Source organism: Pleuronectes platessa, chromosome 19 (assembly GCF_947347685.1).
Source record: "Pleuronectes platessa chromosome 19, fPlePla1.1, whole genome shotgun sequence".
NCBI lineage: Eukaryota > Metazoa > Chordata > Actinopteri > Pleuronectiformes > Pleuronectidae > Pleuronectes > Pleuronectes platessa.
Window position 1 is genome coordinate 16,446,045 of NC_070644.1, and position 20,906 is coordinate 16,466,950.

Genomic DNA, 20,906 nt, shown 5'->3' on the forward strand with positions numbered 1-20,906 from the left:
AAAAAACTATCAATTTCCATATTTCTTGGAAAAGTACGACAATCTCTATACATTTATTTTTACTAGACAGTCGTAGTGATACTTTTCAACAATGAAATGGAAAATGCGTTTTGTTCACCCTGATAGAAAGGGTTCCACCTGAAAAACATTATTCTGCTATTAGCTTATTTTCTGGTAGGGCAAAATAAACTAGCCTATTTTCTGCTTATGGCTTTTCTTGCCAGCCACATATAAAATATGTTCCAGAGGCCAGAGGTTTCCCATCTCCAGTCTATGAAATAGACATATAGACAGGCTGAATCATTGCAGTGGAGTGATGAATCATCACTCCATTGCTGTCAGTTGGGAGTGTGTTGACTCGTACAGTACAAGCCGGGGGGGGAGACCCGTCCCCACCCACCCAACTTGATTATCAGGGAATGACTGACCTTGCTTCAGTGTCTCCGAGCAGGACGCCGCATCCTCTCTGGCCTCAAAGCTCCCTCTCTCTATCTGACTGTGACCTCTGACCTCTTCCCGTTGGAGGGGTAATAGAAGTACAAAGCAAATTGCGCCGGGATAACTTCCTCTTAGACATCTATCTCTCTCCCATCACTCACACACACACACACACACAGTTTGCTTCAACACGTGACTTCTCTCGCAGCTCGTTTTCACTTTCCCCCTCCTCCTCCTCCTCGCTCCGTCTTCCTCTCTTGCACCTGACCTCTACCTCTCCATATCACTGTAGAAGTCATGTCCACGCTAATGGAATCATTCCAGCTTTGGCCCTTTAACCACTCTAAAGCTTACAACCACCAAAACAGATCGTTTGAAATGTCGTCCACCTTTAAAAACAGACCTGAGGGAGGAATAAAATGCTTAAAGACGTGTGGTTCAAAGCCAAGTTCTTTGCATTGCATTAGTGTTTTCAAAGTGGAAATCTGAAATGCCACTATGGAAATAATCCATTCAGCATGTAGAAACAGCTTATTTAAATTTATCAGCTTTCATATTGAGGTGGACATGTTTCTCGAGACCTCAGTAATCCTCCTTAGCTTCCTTTCCTTGCAATCCCCTTCCCCCCTTTCCTTCCTTCTCCACACACCTCTCTTCTCTCCCCCTTTTCCTCTCGCTCATTATTTCCCTCATTACCCTTTTATGTCCTTTATGCCATCTTTTATTTGGATTTACACTATCATCCCTCCAGCTTGCTCTGTTCTATTTGTCCTTCCTGTCTTCCCCAGTCTTCCCATCCATCACCCTGGCTCCTCCCTCTGTTGATTGCTCTCTCCTGTCACCAGTGATTGTTTATTGGCCTTATGGGGGGGGGGGGCGGCACTGACCATGTGCGGCTGAGTGCTGTGCATTAGTTATGCACACATGACTTTCAGACATTGTGGCTCCCAGCTTCTCCGTGTCTCCTCGTCTTCCTCATATTCGCACCTTCATTTTTTACTTCTCCCCCCTTTTTCTGTCTTTGCAGTTTTTGTGTCTTTATAAAGCATTTATGAGCTATTTCTCTTTTCCTGAAGGACTTTTATTCATTTACTTCAATCCATTTACTCAAGAATGGGTTATCATAAAAGGATCTCCTTCCACAATAGAACCTTTTTCTTTGTAAATATTTATGGAATGTTATAAGAGGAAAAGGACGACAATAATATGTCATATTTGTGATATTTCCTTTGTATTTCCTCCAGTTCCCACATGTTGTGCATGTTGTATCACTTAATTTAACTGAGCTACCATTAAAGTTAGTCTAAAAACCAATGTGTCCTGTATTGAGCGTCAGATTTATTAAACTATATGTTGTTTTCTCAACAGAAATTGTTTGTGTTCAACCGTTTATTTCATTTCTTTTTTATGGCATCTGACTGCAGCATGAATTATTTATGTCTTAGTGGATATTGTGATACAGTGGCCAACACCTGACACTCGCATATACCCAACACTTAATCATTTATATGCAAGTTGTTTGAATGTAGTTTATGGCTCAATTCCCCGATGGGACCCTAATTTCCTGTCTGGTATTAAAATGCAGGGCTGGGAGCCCAGAATGCCAGCACAGAGTGATGACGTCAGGGCCTGACTCTGAGGGACAGCTCTACTCAGCATGCTTTGCCAGTAGCATTTCTGCAGTGCTCATAAATATTGAAAGGTTATGAAAAGAGAGAGAGAGAGAGAGGAAGGTTGCACAAAGCTGCAAGAGACGTGAGGGTGAGGATGAGAGAGAGATGCTGAAGGAGTAATGATGAGGAATGAGTGGATATGATGTGGAGCTGAGCAGCTGCTTATGAATTCAGGGGTCCAGGGCCACTTCGCCCTGTCACTGTTGTTCTTTACTCTCTTTCCCTCTCGTCTCTTAATTTCTCTGCTTTAGGCAGAAATGCTCACAACAGATTTTTAAGGTAGTGAAAAGGGTTTAAAGGGTGTAAAGGGACATTCTTCTAAACAGAGATAATGGGGTTTAAACAATGAAACTTAAGTTTAAAAATGATAAATTATACAGAATAGAAGGCTAAAACGCCAAAGAGGGCTAAAATGCCAAAATATCAGTTTTTTTTTAATATATTTATATATTTTGTTATGCTAGCTCTGGTCTTACCGACTATTTTTTGATTGTTTTATGTCATTTGAAGTTTACAGAATTTTCTTATCTGTAACAATTTTATTCTTATATTTCTGCTCCAATGTTTGATCTTCAAATTTATTAAGTAATTTTTATCTTGTCAGTTGGCATAGGCAGGTATCCTTAAACATCAAAAACTATACATGTGTTCACCAACAGTGTGTGTGTGCATATAGTTGTGTACGGCCCCTTTTTCTTGATCACTTCCCTGATTATTGTGTATTTTGTATTAATATCTCTCTGAAGACACACATACCACATAGTAACAGCCCCAGTATTACTGTAGCTTGTGTGTGCGTGAGTGTGATTTGTACAGAGCGAGACATCAAGACGTACAGAAATAAGGAAAAGCATGCTTTGATTGTAATTGGTTGCAGAGGCATTGGCCTGACAGAGGCTCTAAATATTTCAGATGCTCTGTTTTAGTGCAGGGACAGAGAAGACGAGAGGGAGATCCGTGTTGTTAATGTGTCTCATCGTTTCACAGTGTGGAGGAATTTTGGTGTTGCTGCATTCATTTATTCTTTTATTCCGTTTTCAACTCCTGTTTTTTTTTTTTCAAGATAAAGAGCAAATTAGGCTTCGGAATGAGCAGCAGCTGGTTGAACAGAATTTAGCTTTAAGGAGAAGATAGAGGAACACGAATATACAAAATTAATATAAGCTGTTAGCAGTCGCTCGCCTGCAGATACTTGTGGTATAATTGAACGTTAGATGTGCTAGATGATTGTGTGATTTCGAAGTACATACTGTACGTCCTGTAGTACTCTTCTTTCTGCGAGGATTTGGAGTCGGCATCATAACTGTCTTTAATTAATCTCTCTCTCTCATCTGACGTCTCACTATTTGTTAGTCTTTTTGTTTATCAAAAAAGATTTGTTAAAAAGTCTTTCTTTGTGCAAACTGGAGATCTTCAAAGAGTCACACTGCAAAAGTGAATTTTTAACAACCCACCCTATTTTTAATTAGATCTAATGTCTTGACTTTTATGACAAAATCATTTTTTTTTTAAGTCAGCCCCTGGAAAATGGCCGTGCCGACTAATAATCTCTCTAATAACAATCTTTAAATGTAAAAGTTGCGCTCCCTGCATGTGGCTGTTGTTATTTAGCATGTGCAGGATCTGTGCTTATGTGTTGTTGTTGCTCCATCTCCTTCTCACAGACTCCTGCCACCTTTTCATCCATCCATCCATCAATACTGAATCAACTCCCACTCTGCAGAGTCTGAGCTGGGCTCCATTGATTTTTCATTTTCCCGCGCTATGACTTAATCTTGCCCGGCAGAGGCATGCTTTTAAATTGATTTCCTCTTTTCTTTGCACTGTTAATTGTTTTAATTGAGGTTACTACAATTTCTATGCTGCATCTCTTTAATACACAAATATTTACACACAAATAGTACAGATGATTATAATTAAATCATTCACATCTATATAAAAACTTGAAATATAATATTAGAGCAGTAATACCATCATAAGGACGCACCTTTTATAAGGTAAATTCAAATGTGAGATTCAAATTTTTCCGTTTTCTTCAATTATTTACTTGTCTATAATATTTATTATCTGAAATACTAATCATGGGAATACCAATGAAATACCAATTATCACATTTAAATAAAACTGTGGAGAATGATGGATGTTTTCAGTGCAGTATTTTAATTCCAGGACTTGCTACTTATTTATTAATCTAAAAGATAAATGATACTCTTTATCTTTTCTCACTTACTGGGGTGTGATAAAAAGTTTATGAGATGGGGCATCAAAGTAACTGCAATGTATTTTATACACTGGTCAGAATGAGATGATTTATTTCTCATCACCCCTAAATTACCGTATGTGGGATATAAATGTTTTATGTTAAACTGATCAGTATTTTTCATTAACTCTGGGAGCGTTCTTGCTACAGGGCTTTACTCTTACCGACCGAGGGAAGTTCAGGGAATTGGGGAATGTTTCAGGAAAACCATGGACCAAAGTGGGAAAGAAGAAATAGTGCCTGCTAAATTTGAAGTGATAAATTGGGTGCCTTGTTTTAATGTGTCCCTGTATGGCACGGTCCAGTGAGGCTGCCATGTTTAGAGTCCTATACTCTGAGTACGTGTGACAGAACAACACACCCTGGATTTGGGGTTGATAATAAAATCATGAGCACTCCTGGAACTGAGGTGCTTTGGATAAAACATAGCGTGCAAAATGAAGCTTTGCTTTATCCTGTGTTTTGCGTGTTTCTCTATATACTCTCCAAATCTAGTTTTTCTCTGTTTCCGTGCACGCACATTAGTATTTGCTCTGCTAGTTGCACTCACAAGTGTCACGTTCTGTTTCCTGCTGTCGGAGCCTGCAAATCCTCCTGTATCTTGGCTTTATGTGTAAAGCTTACCCTGGAATGTGAGACTCTGCATCGTTATAGTTCATTTCTGCTGCTGGGATTCTGTCTTTTGCAACAGAAGCGTGTCTTTGTTAAAACCCATGAGGATTCATTACTGTGATCCATCTCCCTCCTTGTTGGTGCCAGCGCTAACATACTGTGGCGTGTGTGCGGCTATTTTTAGTTCTGCTTTGGGCGCATGCGTGTGTTTGTAGGTAATTTGTCTCCATATGCATTTGTTTACAGCCTTGTGTGAATTGAGTTTCTTGTTAATGCTCACAGTGACAAATGGCCACAATTTCTCCATCCACACTTATAATTTGTGACTCACTGTCGGCCAGTATTCATCATAATATTCCAAATATGCTGCTTCAGCTCCGGCATTACTTTAAATCTTGTTCTTGATTTTCCAGCATCTGCCTCTTAGTCCAGGTTCTCCATCTACCTGTAGTGATGGATCAGGATATTTAGAAACCTTCAGCCTCTGTGTCCTTCTCATTGTTTTTTATAGAGGAGATGAACCTAACCCCTATAACACTTAGGCTTTAGCAATCTTGGAGCTCATTGGTGTAGACAGTGACCAGGGAAAATGAAGTACCCTCAGTCTGACTAGTTTCTTCAGTCACAGTTCTCCTCTCTTCACAAAGTGTTTTAGGTCCAGACACATTTTGGCAAACTCTATTAACATATATCTTATTATGAATATGAATGCAGAGGAATTAAGTAGAACATTTTGTAGAAAATAGTATAAGAGGTACTCGCAGAAGTGAATTACATCTAATAAACCAAACCATGTCAATATAAGAAGAGTTTCTGAGACAAAATGCTGGTTTCTGCCATTTCCTTAAACACACTCTCTCCATGTCATAGTAAAGAAGTAGCAGGTGACGAGATGCATGTTGAAACGTGACGAGAAGTCTCAACTTGAAGTGACACAAGGTCTCCTTTAAAAAATCTGAAGTGACAGGAGCTGCCACTACAATAAGTACACGTTCGCAACTTTCTGTCAATGACTTCTGTCAGAGCAGACCCACAGTACAGAGAGCCATCAAACTCCTGCATCACACACAGTCTGTGATACCGGGGGATCGAATGTCTGTATCTCATCTCAACTCCTCCCAAGATCACGAGTGTTTAACACAGACACCAGTCGAGTTGGGGAGACAGACGCGAGTGTCCTGAGGACAATGAAATCACTCCTGACACATTCTGACATAAATCCTTCTGAAAACTTAAATCGCTTTCTCAGATCATTCACTATGTTCCATGTTCGAACTACTGATCTTATGAGTTATTCCATGTTGCAGAGCATTTTCTGATCTGACTCACATCAATATTACATCTTGTTTACACTAAAATCCAGGGCATGTGTCATAAAGCAGGTTAGTAACTGAACCAAACATTATTATGCAATATCATGCGACTAAGGTCGGAATACTTACCCTGACCCCTAACCCTAGGCTAACATCAGTTAATATCTGGTGTGAACTCTACATGTATAATGTGACAGTGTCAGCAGACACGTCTACATGGACACCGTCACATTATAGATGTAGAGTTCACACCAGCGGCAGGAGCAGTTTATATAACGGCTCATATCAAGTGTGTGACTCAGTTCCATGTGTTTCTTTATTTTTACCTTCTCCTTTTTAGGAATGAGGTGTTACTCATCTTGTGGGTCTGGTTTCTATAAAAATACTTTATTTCACATGCTCTTGCTCACTCGTTTGTAATTTTTAATATATTAAAAGTAACTATTTAATGCTTGTGTGTGTATTGAAGAAAAGCACAGAAAACTGATGTGATTTTGCCTATGGCAGTTCAGATTCAGTATTTTCTCGCTCAGTATTAATACCAGACGTCTCAGCCTCTTCTGGCTTCAGTGGTGTCGAGTTTTCCTTTTTGTAAACCAATCTATTTTTGGCTCAGCATGAGGTTGAATGCGTGTTTAACTGTGAGAATATTCAAGTCCGATTTTCAACACACAGGAAGGAGATGCTGCAACACGAAGCACAAGGATGAGCGAATCTTAAATTACAGCACACAAACACACAAAGACACACGCACAGACACACACACGCACACACAAAAACGTCAATATAACACTGTTTGCTTTTCACAATTTTACATCCAGCATATTCCCAGCTCGTGAGCAAGTGTTGGACTCTACAGATGTGAGTAAAGATTTAACATATAGAATTCAATCTGACATTATACATTTTTATTAAAGGAATCATAAACTTATATTGTACATTCAGTGGCGATATCTATTTCAATGCATTTTAACTGAAATCTTTATAAGTGAGAAAATAACATGTGAACATTGCACAGCAGCTGATCTCAATAAGTCAAACATATGGTTTTATTGACTTATATGTTTTACGGATAATCATTTCCACTTGGAGCATGGGCTTCTGTATATGTCATAATATATCAAAGCCATGAGTGATTATTGACCTGCAAGTCAAAACTGGGATTAAACTCCATATATTATGACTGGTTTAAAGCTTGTGTGACCAAATCTTCAAGGATTTGATGCTGTGTTGCCTCACACAGCATCTCAGCGCTGACTGAGTTGTGGCCTCTGAGACGTTGACCCAAGCCTGAGGAATGTGGCTCTTTATCAAACGGTGTAAATATGCTGCTGCTACACTTGTTTACACTCTACTTATGTCTTCAACACTTACGCTGGGTGTCCTCATCAGCTGCTGCTGCTGCAGGGTTTCTTAAGGCATCGCCAAAAAAAAAGACCTCAGCTTTAATAAGTCGACCCATGAATATTTCCACTGACGTTGGCTGATGTGAAATGGATTTCCCTCTACACAGCATTAGTGACTCAGAAGAAGTTATGAGTATTTAATTTGAAATGAGATAAAGTAACAGGGCTGTTTTTTGGGGGGATTAAAGTCAGATATTTAAAATGTAGTATTCTTCTAGATAACTCGACTGACTGGTTGTGTGTTGCTGTTGCTTCTTTTAATGCTATACGTTAGAATAAGTTATGAAGCGTGAAGTTGAGATGAAAAACACTTTTGGCCTCATGGGTTTTCAAAAAATTTCTAAAAATCAATCACTGCTCGCCCACTTGCTGTGAATTGGCATCGAGCTCAATCAGCCTGTGTCTCCCGCCTCACATTATAAAACTCTTCATTATCACCTGAGGCAGAGATAGAGTGAAACATCTGGTTTCATTTGGCCCAGGGATCACATCACATGGCCTCACTTGTGAAATGAGACTGTATTCTTGTTTTACTGTATTGATTTAGTAATGACCTCTCAAGAACAGTTAGATGAAAATTGCTACACTGAGGGTAATGATGGTATCCAGTAAATACGTGTGAAATGATCATGTAGAATGTGTGAACCAGATGAAAAAGAGCGACAGGAGAAGGAAAATCTGATTTACAGGCAGGGGAACGACTGATTCATGCATTGGAAAGGTCTCTAAAGTAGTAAGGAACTGCCAGGATCTGGGGCATCTATCTGTGATCTATGGATGAATAGTAAAAGGTAGTGAGGAAATTGGATTCCAGCCTCACAGCAACATGAACACCAGAATCAGTTTATGGAAGGTGGTGGCAGATTTTTCCATTTTCTGCTAAATATGGTCAGCACATGACTCATGCTGTTGTTGAATTAATACGCACAGACACTCATTAACAAGCTCATATTCCAGATGATGGATGCACATAGAAATCTGGTTCATGAAGCAGGGAGGTGTGGAGTCTTGGGGAACGAGGAGGAGGAGGAGGAGGAGGGATGCAGGTGGAGAAGAAGAAAACAAAAGGTTAACTGTGATATTAGAAATGGTGGATTCAGGCATGTTTTCAAAAGCCAGTTTCCTCATTTTTAAATATTTATAGTGGGACAGGCAGATAAAAACATACAGTGCCGACGCTTTAGGATGTGAATCTGCAGAGGCTCCTGTCAGAGGCTGTTTGAAGTCCTGTCCCTCAGTCTCTTATGCTGAGTAATGTCTAGCTCTCATGTTCAAAGCCCAGGATGAGATGGGGAATAGATCACATAGTCACTCAGCCACTTAGCAATGGAACAATAGAGGCACAAAAAAAACACAGCTCGCAAACACATCAAACAAAGGAACCAAATCTTTTTAGTATAGAGTGGATTTGGGAAGTATTCAGAGGCCTGGGGTCTATGTAAGTAAGTAATAATATAATGGCACTCAGTAGAGCGCATACTTTTGCCGAGGGCCCAACATCGCAATGTGAAGCAAAACTTTAAAATCCAATCCCTGTATGAAATCTTGTTTAAATCAAAAAGATCCAGATTTCACACACACACATTGATGTCAGCTGATCACCCTGTCACCCTAGATATCCCTGAAATATTATTTTTTTCATGAAGAAGCATAAATGATTCCCTGGGAAATTGATTAATATTTTATATAAAGAAGAAAGAAAGTGGAAAAGATATCAGGCCCATCCTTCCTCTAAGTTATGTGGAACATCCGTTCTCTATATTTCGAGTTATTCTCCCAATAAACAAAGAATCCATCAAGTCAACTAACCCGTAATGGACAGGGATGAAATCATAATCTATTTTGCACAGGTAATAATTGACAGAGCTTCCTGGTTTGAATTGAGAGTTAGATAAGAAATGTCAAAGAATCTCATTGAGGGGCGAATCCTGAGATTTCTTTATAAAAAGGAGTCGAACACAAAACTAATGGAGAGAAAGGACATGAAAAGCAGCAATGATATAAATCAAGTTGGGAAAACAAGACTGTTGATAGGAAAGCATATCTAGTGTGTGTGTTGATCAAATCCAAAAGAGTGTGTCAATCACCAGCATCAGCAGAGATACAATATGATGGGAGGGGAACAAAAAGTCTCAGTGATTTGTAAAGGGCAGGCGTGTCTTTCAGCAATTCAGGATATTAAGCCACTTGAGAGTAACAGCTCAAACAGATCCGTAACTCTGCCGGTGACGGGGGTGGAGAGGGGCTGGGTCAAGAGCAGAGGGAGAGAGAGGGAGGGAGAGAGAGAGAGAGAGAGAGAGAGAGGGAGAATACCTCTTCAGGGCATTGGAAGCATCTCATTTTGCAGGTCAGCTGCATTACACTGTTGGCTGATGAATGAATACAGAGGTGGGCGTACAAACACTGACACACACACACACACACACACACACACACACACACACACACACACACACTCACACCAGCCACAGGCGCTTTCCCCTCTGAGATCAGGCAGGCAGCGGAGCTCGTGGTGAAGTGTGCTCGGCTATGAAGGCTTGCCAAACGCAGAGTGTGGGCGAAGCTCAACTGAAGCCGCTCTGACATTTTCTGCCTCTGACAGAGGGCAGGTGAGCAGATGGATGTAGTATTGTATTTGTGTGTCTCGCCTTTAACTGATTGTTATATTTCATGAGGGGATTGACGAGCAGTTTGTAACCTGACTGGGGCTTTGAGTGCATCCTAACTTGTGGATAATACTGGAGGAGCTGCTGTATATATATTTATTTATTTGCGAACTTATTAATCTGCAACAATCGCCTCTTTCCCTTTTTCTAACACTCCTCCTCTTTGTCCTTTACAGGCGGATGCATCCACCAGCTTCCTGCGTGCAGCTCGTTCGGGGAACCTGGACAAGGCTCACGATCACCTCAAGAACGGACTGGACATCAACATATCTAATCAAGTGAGCTGGATTCGATCAGGCTCCCTATCCGGAGATCAATGTTTGTGTGTCGGTGGCAGCAAGATCCCATTCACAGATTCCAGTTAACGAAACAAATTAGATTGTGGCGAGGGTTCATTTCATGGCCGGATAAGAAAGTCTTTGTGTAGAATTTAATGTGATTGTAGAATGGGTCCACGTCTTCAGCTGTTATCTCCTCCCCATCTTCTTGATTCATTGCCACATGGTGTCTCAACGGGGAAAGGGCCTTCTCAACGTTTGAGTCTGGAGTTTGTTTTGTTGCTCACGTCCATCGACTCTCCCCTTACCGTGTTTGTGTCTGCAGGACTTTAAGCTAACTTCTAAATCATTCAGTAGCAGTTATACCTTGATTTAAAATTCAAGTGCATAAATGTTTTTGCTATTTCTGTCAGGACGTTGATATTGGCATTGGTCCTTTAACTGACATGGAAAAACCAGAGTCTGGAGTCTAGGCTCGTTCTCTTAAGGGGTCAAAACCTATAGCAGTCGTGGTTATTAATAGAGAAATATTAAATTGTTAATACACAGTAAAGATCACTGCTGAACCGAGGCATGAGCATGTTACTGCTTGAGTTAGTAATGTTAGTCTGGAGAGGTTTCCACCCATGCTGGTCTAGATCATGTTTATTTTATAGTATAGTGGAAACCACCCTGCAGGTCATTCACTCAAGCCCAGCGGCAGCATATTGGTTGTAGTAAATGTGTCTGGTTTTACTGGTTCCTTCGCGCATTGCCTTCTGGCTACCTATCGTTCTGAGCATGAAATATTTCACCTCGAGAGGCACCCCTGTCCGTGGGATTATATATATCTGGACTTTTTGCTGAGACAGTAAGAACCCTGAAAGTCTCAGATTCTTTGACCAGATGTTTGCTGTAATCCTTCAAATTACCTCTAACCCATTATCAGATTGTTCTCAACCCAATCAGAATATGTGCTGTTGGACTGGAATAATAATTAATTTGGAGAATGAGTGTCTCGTTCTTTCTGTGGAAGGAAATCATAAACATGGAAAGAAGAATTTAATTGGAAAGTCAAATCACAAAGTTTACAGCTTATGAATCAGGTTTAATGGAGAATGTTTAGTAACAAGGGAAAGAAGAGACTGTGCAAAGTTTAGTCTTTATAGAGGAATATTTGAAAACACCATGTGCAGTAATGTCACAGTATTCTTCTCAATCTATGGTAAAATAAAAGACACCTCCTCATTGCCTTATACGCTAATCAAGTTAAGAAGATTATTGTTCCTTTTAATGAGCGGCTTCACTGTCTCCTCTCTTACATCCAGTTGCATCATGACCATAACACAACATTATCAGGTGTGTGTTTGCGTCTCTGTGTGTTTGTGTGTTTGTGTAAATTGCACTCATTAACCTTGTCAGAATGTGGGTTAAAGAAGGGATGTGCTGGTGAAGAGGAAGTCTGGGCATGAAGAATGAACGCCTGTCTCCCTCAGTGTGTGTTGCACTATTTATACACACACAGACAGACACACACACACACAGTGATAGATGAGAAGAGAAGACAAACGACTGCTGAGTCAAAAAAAAGAAGCATTTTGCACAATGTTCAAGGGTTGTTATCACCTTGGTATAAAGATTATAATCATCTACATAATTGTTATTGATATGCCCCTAGATAATTGCATTGTATTCATACCTTTTTCCAGTTGTGTTGCTAAAGGCTCAAATTCATGTCTCATGTGATTAATTTCCCTGCAGTTTGTTGTTGTTTGCTTCTGTTTCTCTATCTGTTGCATCGTATTGATGAGTTTTTAATGGGGACCGAGGCAAAGAGCAGAGATTGTGTTTTTATTTGTGATGTATGTGATTCTGCAGCACAAACTCGTCCTTACTACATCTGAAAACCTGCAGGCTCATGTTGGTTCCTCTCTCTCTCTCTCTCTCTCTCTCTGTCCCTGGTGATACTCGTCTGTTGAAAAGAAAAAAAAAAGAAAATCCCATGTTCTCACTTTGCAGGCGCAGAGTGTTTCCCATCCCTCAGTGCATGCTTGCAGTGATGATGTGTTACCCCCTTTGAGTTGAGTGACACTGCAGTATGATGGGAAGCCTCAGAATGGTTTTGAATGGAACGTGGAGCCCCCTGGTGGCCGGATTGGTAACAGCTGGCGGTTTGTGTAGCTCAGACTCAGCCAGACAGATAAACGTACCATTGAGATGGAGCAGTTATCTGCCAGCCTCCCCCCCCCCCCCCCCCCCTCACTGGTTGTTAATTCTGTCAGAACTGAGTCCTCCTGCTGTTTATTTATCTGTTAATTGTGGAGATACAGTAACTAGACGAGTGATGTTCTGCTCAGCTGGAGAAAATGTGCATATGTTGCACTTGCTCGGGGGAGCGTGAGACTGCAAGATACAGCTTGTTCCGCTTCTCTTCATCCTTATTAAAATCCCTCAAGTTATTTGGTTGCATTCAGAACAGATGGAATATTAAGTGGGTTTGTGAAATACTCTATTCATTACACTAACATTTCAGTACTTCAGAGTATCCTAACCTTATGTTTCTTCCAGTTTCCATGTGACTAACTCCCTCTGTTGCCTCTTTAAGAATGGTCTCAACGGGTTACACCTGGCTTCTAAAGAAGGTCACGTCAAAATGGTTCTGTCGCTGCTCCACGCCGGCATTGAGCTGGAAGCCACCACCAAGGTACTTTGTTCTCTCTGTGCTTGTTCTCTGAAGTGTTTCACTCTGAACTGAACTGTACTGAACTAAATGAAGCACTTTTCTAATCTTTAGTTTAACTCGTGGACTGGTTTGTGGATGAGCTAAATTAAGATTAGACAAGATAATCCACTTAACACGTTTATCCACAAACTTTTAACCAGCTTTATCAAATTATTAAGAAAGTAAAGTTGCCTGCAAAAATCCAATATTTGTATCTCTCCTGTCAGGGTCTGTTTAACAGGGTATTTCTGTAAAAAAAAGTTATAATAAAAAAAAAAAAAGGAAATGACTATAAATAAAATTCACTATCTCTTTAACATACTGGTCAACAAAAAAAAACACTAGACACAGGGCTGAGTCAAGTTCAAAATGTAGAGATTGAGGCCATTATGTTCCTATTGTTTTGCTGTCATTCACTCTATATTGTCCTCTCACCTTGTATGGTTCCGTGTGTGTTTGTGTGTTTGTGTTGTGTGTGTGTGACCTCCAGAAAGGGAACACTGCTCTCCATATTGCAGCGCTGGCGGGGCAGGAGAGAGTGGTGGCTGAGCTCGTCAACTATGGTGCCAACGTTAATGCCCAGTCACACGTGAGTCACCATGAGCTGTGAGCAAGAGAAAGTGTGTGTTTGTGTGTGTGTGTGTTTGTGACGCATCAGCTACAGAGTTGTCCATAAATTTACAAACATTATCTGTGAGGGTGAGTCTCTGTACTGTACGGGTGTGTGTCCTTGGAAAGATAAACACCAGTTAAATATGTATTCCCCCTGGTCAATTGAGTCTTTAAATCTGTACTTGTATGTAGATGTGTTTGTGTTTGTTGTCCTAAAGGTTGAAATTATGTTGTGATTGTGTTTTTAAAACTCTACATAATGAATTTGTGCCCGAGCAGAAAGGGTTCAGTCCCCTCTACATGGCAGCGCAGGAGAATCACTTAGAGGTCGTCAAGTTCCTGCTGGAGAACGGAGCCAATCAGAGTCTCCCGACCGAGGTAGGTGTCCCTCAAACTGCCTGTTGGATTGTGAGGTTTCCCTTAAATAGATCCTTACACATCATAGGTATCTGTTTTTTACATGAAATGTGACAGAAAAGCACAGTTTAGGAAGGTGACAATCTGCTGCTTGTTTTTTTTACACAGGTAATTTGTTGTTAATGAGATGGTTAATGGTTGGTTTGGCACATTTTCCATAAAAATACATATTTGGCCTTTTATTTAGGTCGGGTTAAAGAATAACTGAGCAACAAGAAGTTAGATATTTCATTGTATCAGCTCAAGAAGACATTGTTCTGCATGGTTTCTTATTCACCTCTTCACCAGTCCTTTTATCTTTCTCTCCTCTTCCTCCACTTATGCCCTGTTTTTTATCTCGTCCACTATTTCTCAATCTCTTTCCCTCGTCCCCTCTCGCCTCAGGACGGCTTCACTCCACTGGCCGTCGCCCTCCAGCAGGGCCATGAAAACGTTGTGGCGCTGCTCATCAACTACGGCACCAAGGGCAAAGTCCGGCTCCCCGCTCTGCACATCGCCGCTCGCAACGACGACACGCGGACCGCCGCAGTTCTCCTACAGAACGATCCCAATGCGGATGTACTGAGCAAGGTATGCACCAACTATTTATATATACTGGTGTAAAGGTTTAATATGATAACACAATCAATCAAAGAAAAAAGGATTGACTGTACAGAAGGAGTACAAAAAACTGGGCTTTTGTCTTTATGAATGAATAGAATATCAAAATTAAATAACACTAAGTAAAAATGCCCAAACTCGCTCATCTTGTTATCTGTGTCATGTCTAACCTTACATTTAAATAGTGGTATAAATAGACTGTCTTTACACTCTCGTCTCCCATCGCGTCTCTTCCTCTGTAGACTGGTTTCACACCTCTCCATATCGCAGCCCACTATGAGAACATGAGCGTAGCCCAGCTGCTGCTGAACAGAGGAGCCAACGTAAACTTCACACCCAAGGTCAGTTGATCCGCAGGGTCAGAAATGAAACTGAGAAAAACGGGAATATTTCCAGTTGTATTCCCCATAGACATCTAGTTCAGTTTCTATTATACCTTATTTTTGTTATATTTTCAAATAATCTGGACTCACAAATACTAACTCGTTTTGTCCGCTGCTTCCCTAGAATGGCATCACACCCCTTCATATAGCTGCCAGGAGGGGAAACGTGATGATGGTCAGACTGCTGCTGGACAGAGGAGCACAGATTGATGCCGTAACAAAGGTAGGAGGACCGTTTGGATGCTCATCACCTCTGTTTCCCCTCATCCGTTATCCTCCCTCCTGCTAATGTGCTCATTTCTGTCCCTTATACCGTTAAACACTTTTCCAATGAGTCTCCCTCTCCGTCTCTTTGAAGGATGAGCTGACTCCTCTCCACTGTGCAGCCAGGAATGGTCACGTCCGCATTATTGAGCTCCTGCTGGAACATGGTGCTCCCATCCAGGCTAAAACCAAGGTAGATGACCGTAATGAAATACGTAATCTGTCCCTGGAACCTTTGTAATCTGCATCGATCATCAAGGTTTCCGGTTGACTACTGACTTTGACTGAATCTCATATTTCTAGCTTGCTAAAAATGTAAACGCTTTCATGCAAGTTTGGCTAATTAGCTTGAATTCAAAATGTCCTAACCGAGCACTTTAATTTAAACTCTTGTCGACCACGGATTGATTATCATAGCGCTAAGGACTCTGAGCTACAGTCAGGATGATTCATGCGACTTAATCTATCTCCATCTCCTCTCCACCTTCCTCCATCTCCTGCAGAACGGTCTGTCCCCCATCCACATGTCAGCTCAGGGGGACCACATGGACTGTGTCAAGCAGCTGCTGCAGTACAGCGCCGAGATTGATGACATCACGCTGGACCATTTAACCCCTCTTCATGTAGCAGCCCACTGTGGTCACCACCGCATGGCCAAAGTCCTACTGGACAAGGGGGCAAAAGCCAATTCACGTGCTCTGGTGACTACCCGCTCATTTTTACGTGACCTTGAAACTCAAAAAAGGTTTTAGTCACTCTTTACAATAGGTTAAAGTATCTTGTGAGCTTCATATTTTAAAATGAAGCCGTTATTTACTTTGAATGTCTTGTTTTTTCAAGACTATATAGATTATTAAATGACTTTCATCGTTGAGGACTTGAGTAGAAAGTACAGATTATCTTTGAATCTTTATCTTGCCATGTTTTACATACACCATCACCGTTTGGATACAGTTGTGAAATGCACACAATATAATCTCAACCTTTATAACCTACAGCAGAAAACCTGTAAGCTTTATTTGTCTTTTGATCGAAAGGCTTCTGGACCGTGCACATGTCTAGTTGTGAACCTTGTTCTCTGTTTTTCCAGAATGGCTTCACACCTCTCCACATCGCTTGCAAGAAGAACCACATGCGGTCCATGGACCTGCTGCTGAAGCACTCCGCCTCCTTAGAAGCTGTCACAGAGGTGAGGTGACGTGGCCACAAAGGAGACAAGTCAGAAAATGATCATAAAAATCCGAACTACTGGCTTTAAAAAATACCCTGAACCTTCATTGCTTCATAAATCCCTGCTGTATTTTCAAATTCCTCCACTCCCCTGTCAGATGGCAGTTCCTGTCTGTAATGTTTTGACTGCCAGTCGGTCAGATTAGGCTTAAGAACTAGAGAATGTCCTCTGTGGTCTCGGTAGTGGATTTATATTGAGAATGCTCTTCTCTGTCTGTGTTTGTGCAGTCTGGTCTCACTCCTCTTCATGTAGCAGCTTTCATGGGTCATCTGAACATCGTGAAGAACCTGCTCCAAAGAGGAGCTTCACCTAATGCTTCCAATGTGGTGAGATCCTGTTTTCTTTCCCAAAATTAAACAAGTTATTCATATGTTTTAACTTTCCAATATTGCCAGTTGATCAAATTAACAGTTTGAGTTATTAGTGTTGAGATGTGTTACAAAATGTCCTCACTTCACATTTTTAAGAAAGATTGAATTCCTTGCTGATTGAAATACTTAATTACAGGACAAGATTAATTGTATGGGTCATTAGTAAAACAATTAGCCATAGTTTCTCTTTCACCACCACGTGAAGTCAGTGTCGTTAAAAATTAAATTGTAGAATGAGCTTCTAATTATGTCTGGATTACTGAAATTAATAGACTGATCTGAACCATGGGTCCTCAGATGAGCAAGGTGGATTTATCGGTGAATTTGATTTATACTTAACAAAAAAGATATTGAACCTTGATCTTAAAGTAAAAAAACTGTAAATAAATGACCATAAGAAACATGTTTTTCTTTACAAGTTAGAAAAACTTGAAAGTCGCACAAATATACAGTAATGGATGAATAACCTGAAAGTCTACATGCATACAAATCACATTGTACTATGTAGATTTATTGTGGTTGTGTGTGTTTACCTCCACCAGAAAGTGGAGACGCCCCTGCACATGGCCTCCAGAGCAGGACACTGTGAAGTCGCTCAGTTTCTGCTGCAGAACTCAGCGCAGGTGGATGCGAAGGCGAAGGTATGAACTGTCCCCTGGAACTGTCAAGTGTTTCTAGAGGAGGTCTGTCAGACAACCTAAACACTTCAAGTGCAAAATCAATAGAAACCTAGTTAACAGTGGATTTTCCTGTATTCTGTTTGACCTTTTTCCTCCTTCCTGTCTGGGTCCAGGATGATCAGACGCCTCTACACTGTGCCGCCCGTATGGGCCACAAGGAGCTGGTGAAGCTGCTGCTCGAGCACAACTCAAACCCCGACTCAGCTACATCTGCAGGACACACTCCTTTACACATCGCTGCACGTGAAGGACACGTGCACACCATCCGAATACTGCTGGATGCTGGAGCGCAGCAAATCAAGATGACGAAGGTAGAGCAGAAGCCAAATTACAAGAATCCCGCCGCATCTGGATGAATGCTCAGATGGTGCAACAGCATTTCTGCCTTAAGCTGTTGGATGTTTTGTAAACTTCTCTGTCTTTCTCTCTTTTGAGCAGAAGGGCTTCACTCCCCTCCACGTGGCCTCGAAGTATGGAAAGGTGGACGTGGCAGAACTCCTTCTGGAGAGAGGATCCAACCCAAACGCAGCCGGGAAGGTGAGACCGTCTGTGCTCTACTTAGTTCACATCTCTCCTCGAAAACAATGACGCACTTTTTTACAAGGCTGTGACGATCAATCCAGCCAGGAAGCGCAACCTCGTAGAGAACGAGCTGATTGATAGAGCATCGTGGTTTGTGTCTCATATATAAATGTGTTTCTGTGCTGTTTTCTTGTCTCCGTGTGTGTCTGTTGGTTTATATATGTGCACATCTGTGTATTTGTCCGTGTGTTTAACAGAACGGTCTGGCACCCCTTCATGTGGCCGTCCATCACAACAACCTGGATGTTGTGAGACTTCTGGTCAGCAAGGGAGGATCTGCACACAGCACAGCTCGAGTAAGACGCTCACATACGTGTGTCCGATGTGCTCACACATGGAGGCATGCTAACCAATCGCTGACACAAAATAATAAACAGGTCAAAACGAGTGTGTGGTGCTTAAACACAACTACGTGACAATCTTGGTTCTCTGAAACACTCTCTCTCACAACAGGATTTAAGTTTTAATCTAAAATTAGACAAGAAGAATGTGAAGACGCAGGCGATGCCCACTCTGTGCTTGCTTGTCCTTGTTTCTCTGCAGAACGGCTACACTCCCCTGCACATAGCCGCCAAGCAGAACCAGATGGAGGTGGCCAGTTGTCTGCTGCAGAACGGGGCCTCGCCCAACTGCGAGTCCCTCCAGGGCATCACGCCCCTGCACCTGGCCTCACAGGAGGGGCGGCCGGACATCGTGGCTCTGCTCATCGCCAAACAGGCCAACGTGAATCTGGGAAACAAGGTATGGAGAGAAGAACGGCTCCAAATGCATTGGTGGTATAATTTGCGTTGTTGTCATCTCCTGTTAAATTCCTTCTGTCCTTCAGAGTGGACTGACCCCTCTGCACCTCGTGGCTCAGGAGGGTCACGTGGGCATCGCCGACACGCTGGTGAAACAGGGATCGTCCGTTTATGCTGCTTCACGGGTGAGCTCCACAAACACCCCCCCCCCCGCACCCCGCGCTAAAAATATAATATAATCAAGTTGATGTCAGCGAGTTGATTTATTTCACACATTAATCACAAGATGTTTTCTCCAATTTCTTAATTAAATAGAGTCATGACTATTAATACCATGTTTAGTGTACACACAATTAGATGGAATGTATAAATATCTTAAGTTTCTCTCTCTCTCTCTCTCTCACTCTCTCTCTCTCTCTCTCTCTCTCTCTCTCTCTCTCGCTCCCCTCAGATGGGCTACACACCCCTTCATGTGGCCTGTCACTATGGCAACATCAAGATGGTGAAGTTCCTCCTGCAGCAGCAGGCTCATGTGAACAGCAAGACGAGGGTAACACATCTCTTTTCTCACGTGTACTATATATACACACGTGAGACCTGTTCCCCATACGGTCCTTTTGATGTTTGCAGTTTTGTTTACGTGTTTGTTTACGCACCAGTAATCACCAGTAATCACCAGTATGAGCCGAATGTCAGGGGCGACGCTGGTGTTAGCGTCAGCGGGCAAAACCGTAGATTGAATCACGGCTGCCTCTGTGTCTTGTTTTGTTTGACCACCTCCATCTTTCCTCCTCCAGATGGGCTACACCCCTCTCCACCAGGCGGCTCAGCAGGGCCACACCGACATCGTCACCCTGCTGTTGAAAAACGGAGCCGAGCCGAATGAGATCACTTCGGTGAGACGCTCTATGGAAAACCTTCCTCCATTCTCCTGTGATAACCTTCCTCTCAACATAAACACGGGTCCAATAGATGACGTGAAAACAAATAAGCAAAGTGACGACATCACACTGAGATGATTCCTCCTTTTTGGTCTCACACATTCAAACAGTGTTGTGTGTTAACATCGGCTCAGTTTTTCTTCTAGAGCAATTGTTGTTATTAAATGATTTAACGTTCTATATGTGTATTCACTTTGTGTTTTCTCCCTCTACTTCTAAAAGGTTTATCACATTTTGACATTATCTGTAAAATTAGCAGGTGCTGTTATCAGAATCAGAATCAGAATGTATTTATTGCCAAGTAGGTTTACACCTACGAGGAATTTGCTCTGGGAATTGGTGCATACAATGAACATAGAACATAAAAACATACAAACACAATAAATACAACACACATAGAATACTTTATTAAAAGGATTTTAATGTTGAAATCCTGTGTGTGATGTTTCTCATGCGTCTCTGTACAGAACGGGACGTCTCCCCTGGGAATCGCCAAGCGGCTCGGTTACATCTCCGTCATTGACGTGTTGAAGCTGGTTACCGAGGAGTCCGTCTCTGCGGTGAGCGAACGCATCATCCCTGGTTCACATGGTTACACCTGTGTGCGCAGAGAAGTAGCCTTGACACACCATGACTCAGATGTTCAATAAAACAATTCCCCAGTCTTGATCAGGCTCAGCTCCACCGACTGCCTGAAACTTGAGTTTTAATCTTGGTTTTCCTCTCCACCCTTCTCTG

The 20,906-nt window shown here is 41.7% G+C and overlaps 1 protein-coding gene across 1 annotated transcript in view; it reads left to right on the plus strand.

The window, feature by feature from the left end:
- Window positions 1-20,906, plus strand: part of ank1b (ankyrin 1, erythrocytic b) — a 54,135-nt gene that overhangs the window by 14,203 nt on the left and 19,026 nt on the right. Inside the window, exons 2-21 of the mRNA XM_053411384.1 lie at window positions 10,545-10,646; window positions 13,231-13,329; window positions 13,838-13,936; window positions 14,239-14,337; window positions 14,761-14,946; window positions 15,219-15,317; window positions 15,484-15,582; window positions 15,718-15,816; window positions 16,127-16,324; window positions 16,714-16,812; window positions 17,082-17,180; window positions 17,768-17,866; window positions 18,019-18,216; window positions 18,341-18,442; window positions 18,685-18,783; window positions 19,031-19,228; window positions 19,314-19,412; window positions 19,679-19,777; window positions 20,025-20,123; window positions 20,636-20,728. Coding sequence (XP_053267359.1) covers window positions 10,545-10,646; window positions 13,231-13,329; window positions 13,838-13,936; window positions 14,239-14,337; window positions 14,761-14,946; window positions 15,219-15,317; window positions 15,484-15,582; window positions 15,718-15,816; window positions 16,127-16,324; window positions 16,714-16,812; window positions 17,082-17,180; window positions 17,768-17,866; window positions 18,019-18,216; window positions 18,341-18,442; window positions 18,685-18,783; window positions 19,031-19,228; window positions 19,314-19,412; window positions 19,679-19,777; window positions 20,025-20,123; window positions 20,636-20,728 — 2,364 coding nt within the window. The remainder of the gene's footprint in view (window positions 1-10,544; window positions 10,647-13,230; window positions 13,330-13,837; window positions 13,937-14,238; window positions 14,338-14,760; window positions 14,947-15,218; window positions 15,318-15,483; window positions 15,583-15,717; window positions 15,817-16,126; window positions 16,325-16,713; window positions 16,813-17,081; window positions 17,181-17,767; window positions 17,867-18,018; window positions 18,217-18,340; window positions 18,443-18,684; window positions 18,784-19,030; window positions 19,229-19,313; window positions 19,413-19,678; window positions 19,778-20,024; window positions 20,124-20,635; window positions 20,729-20,906) is intronic.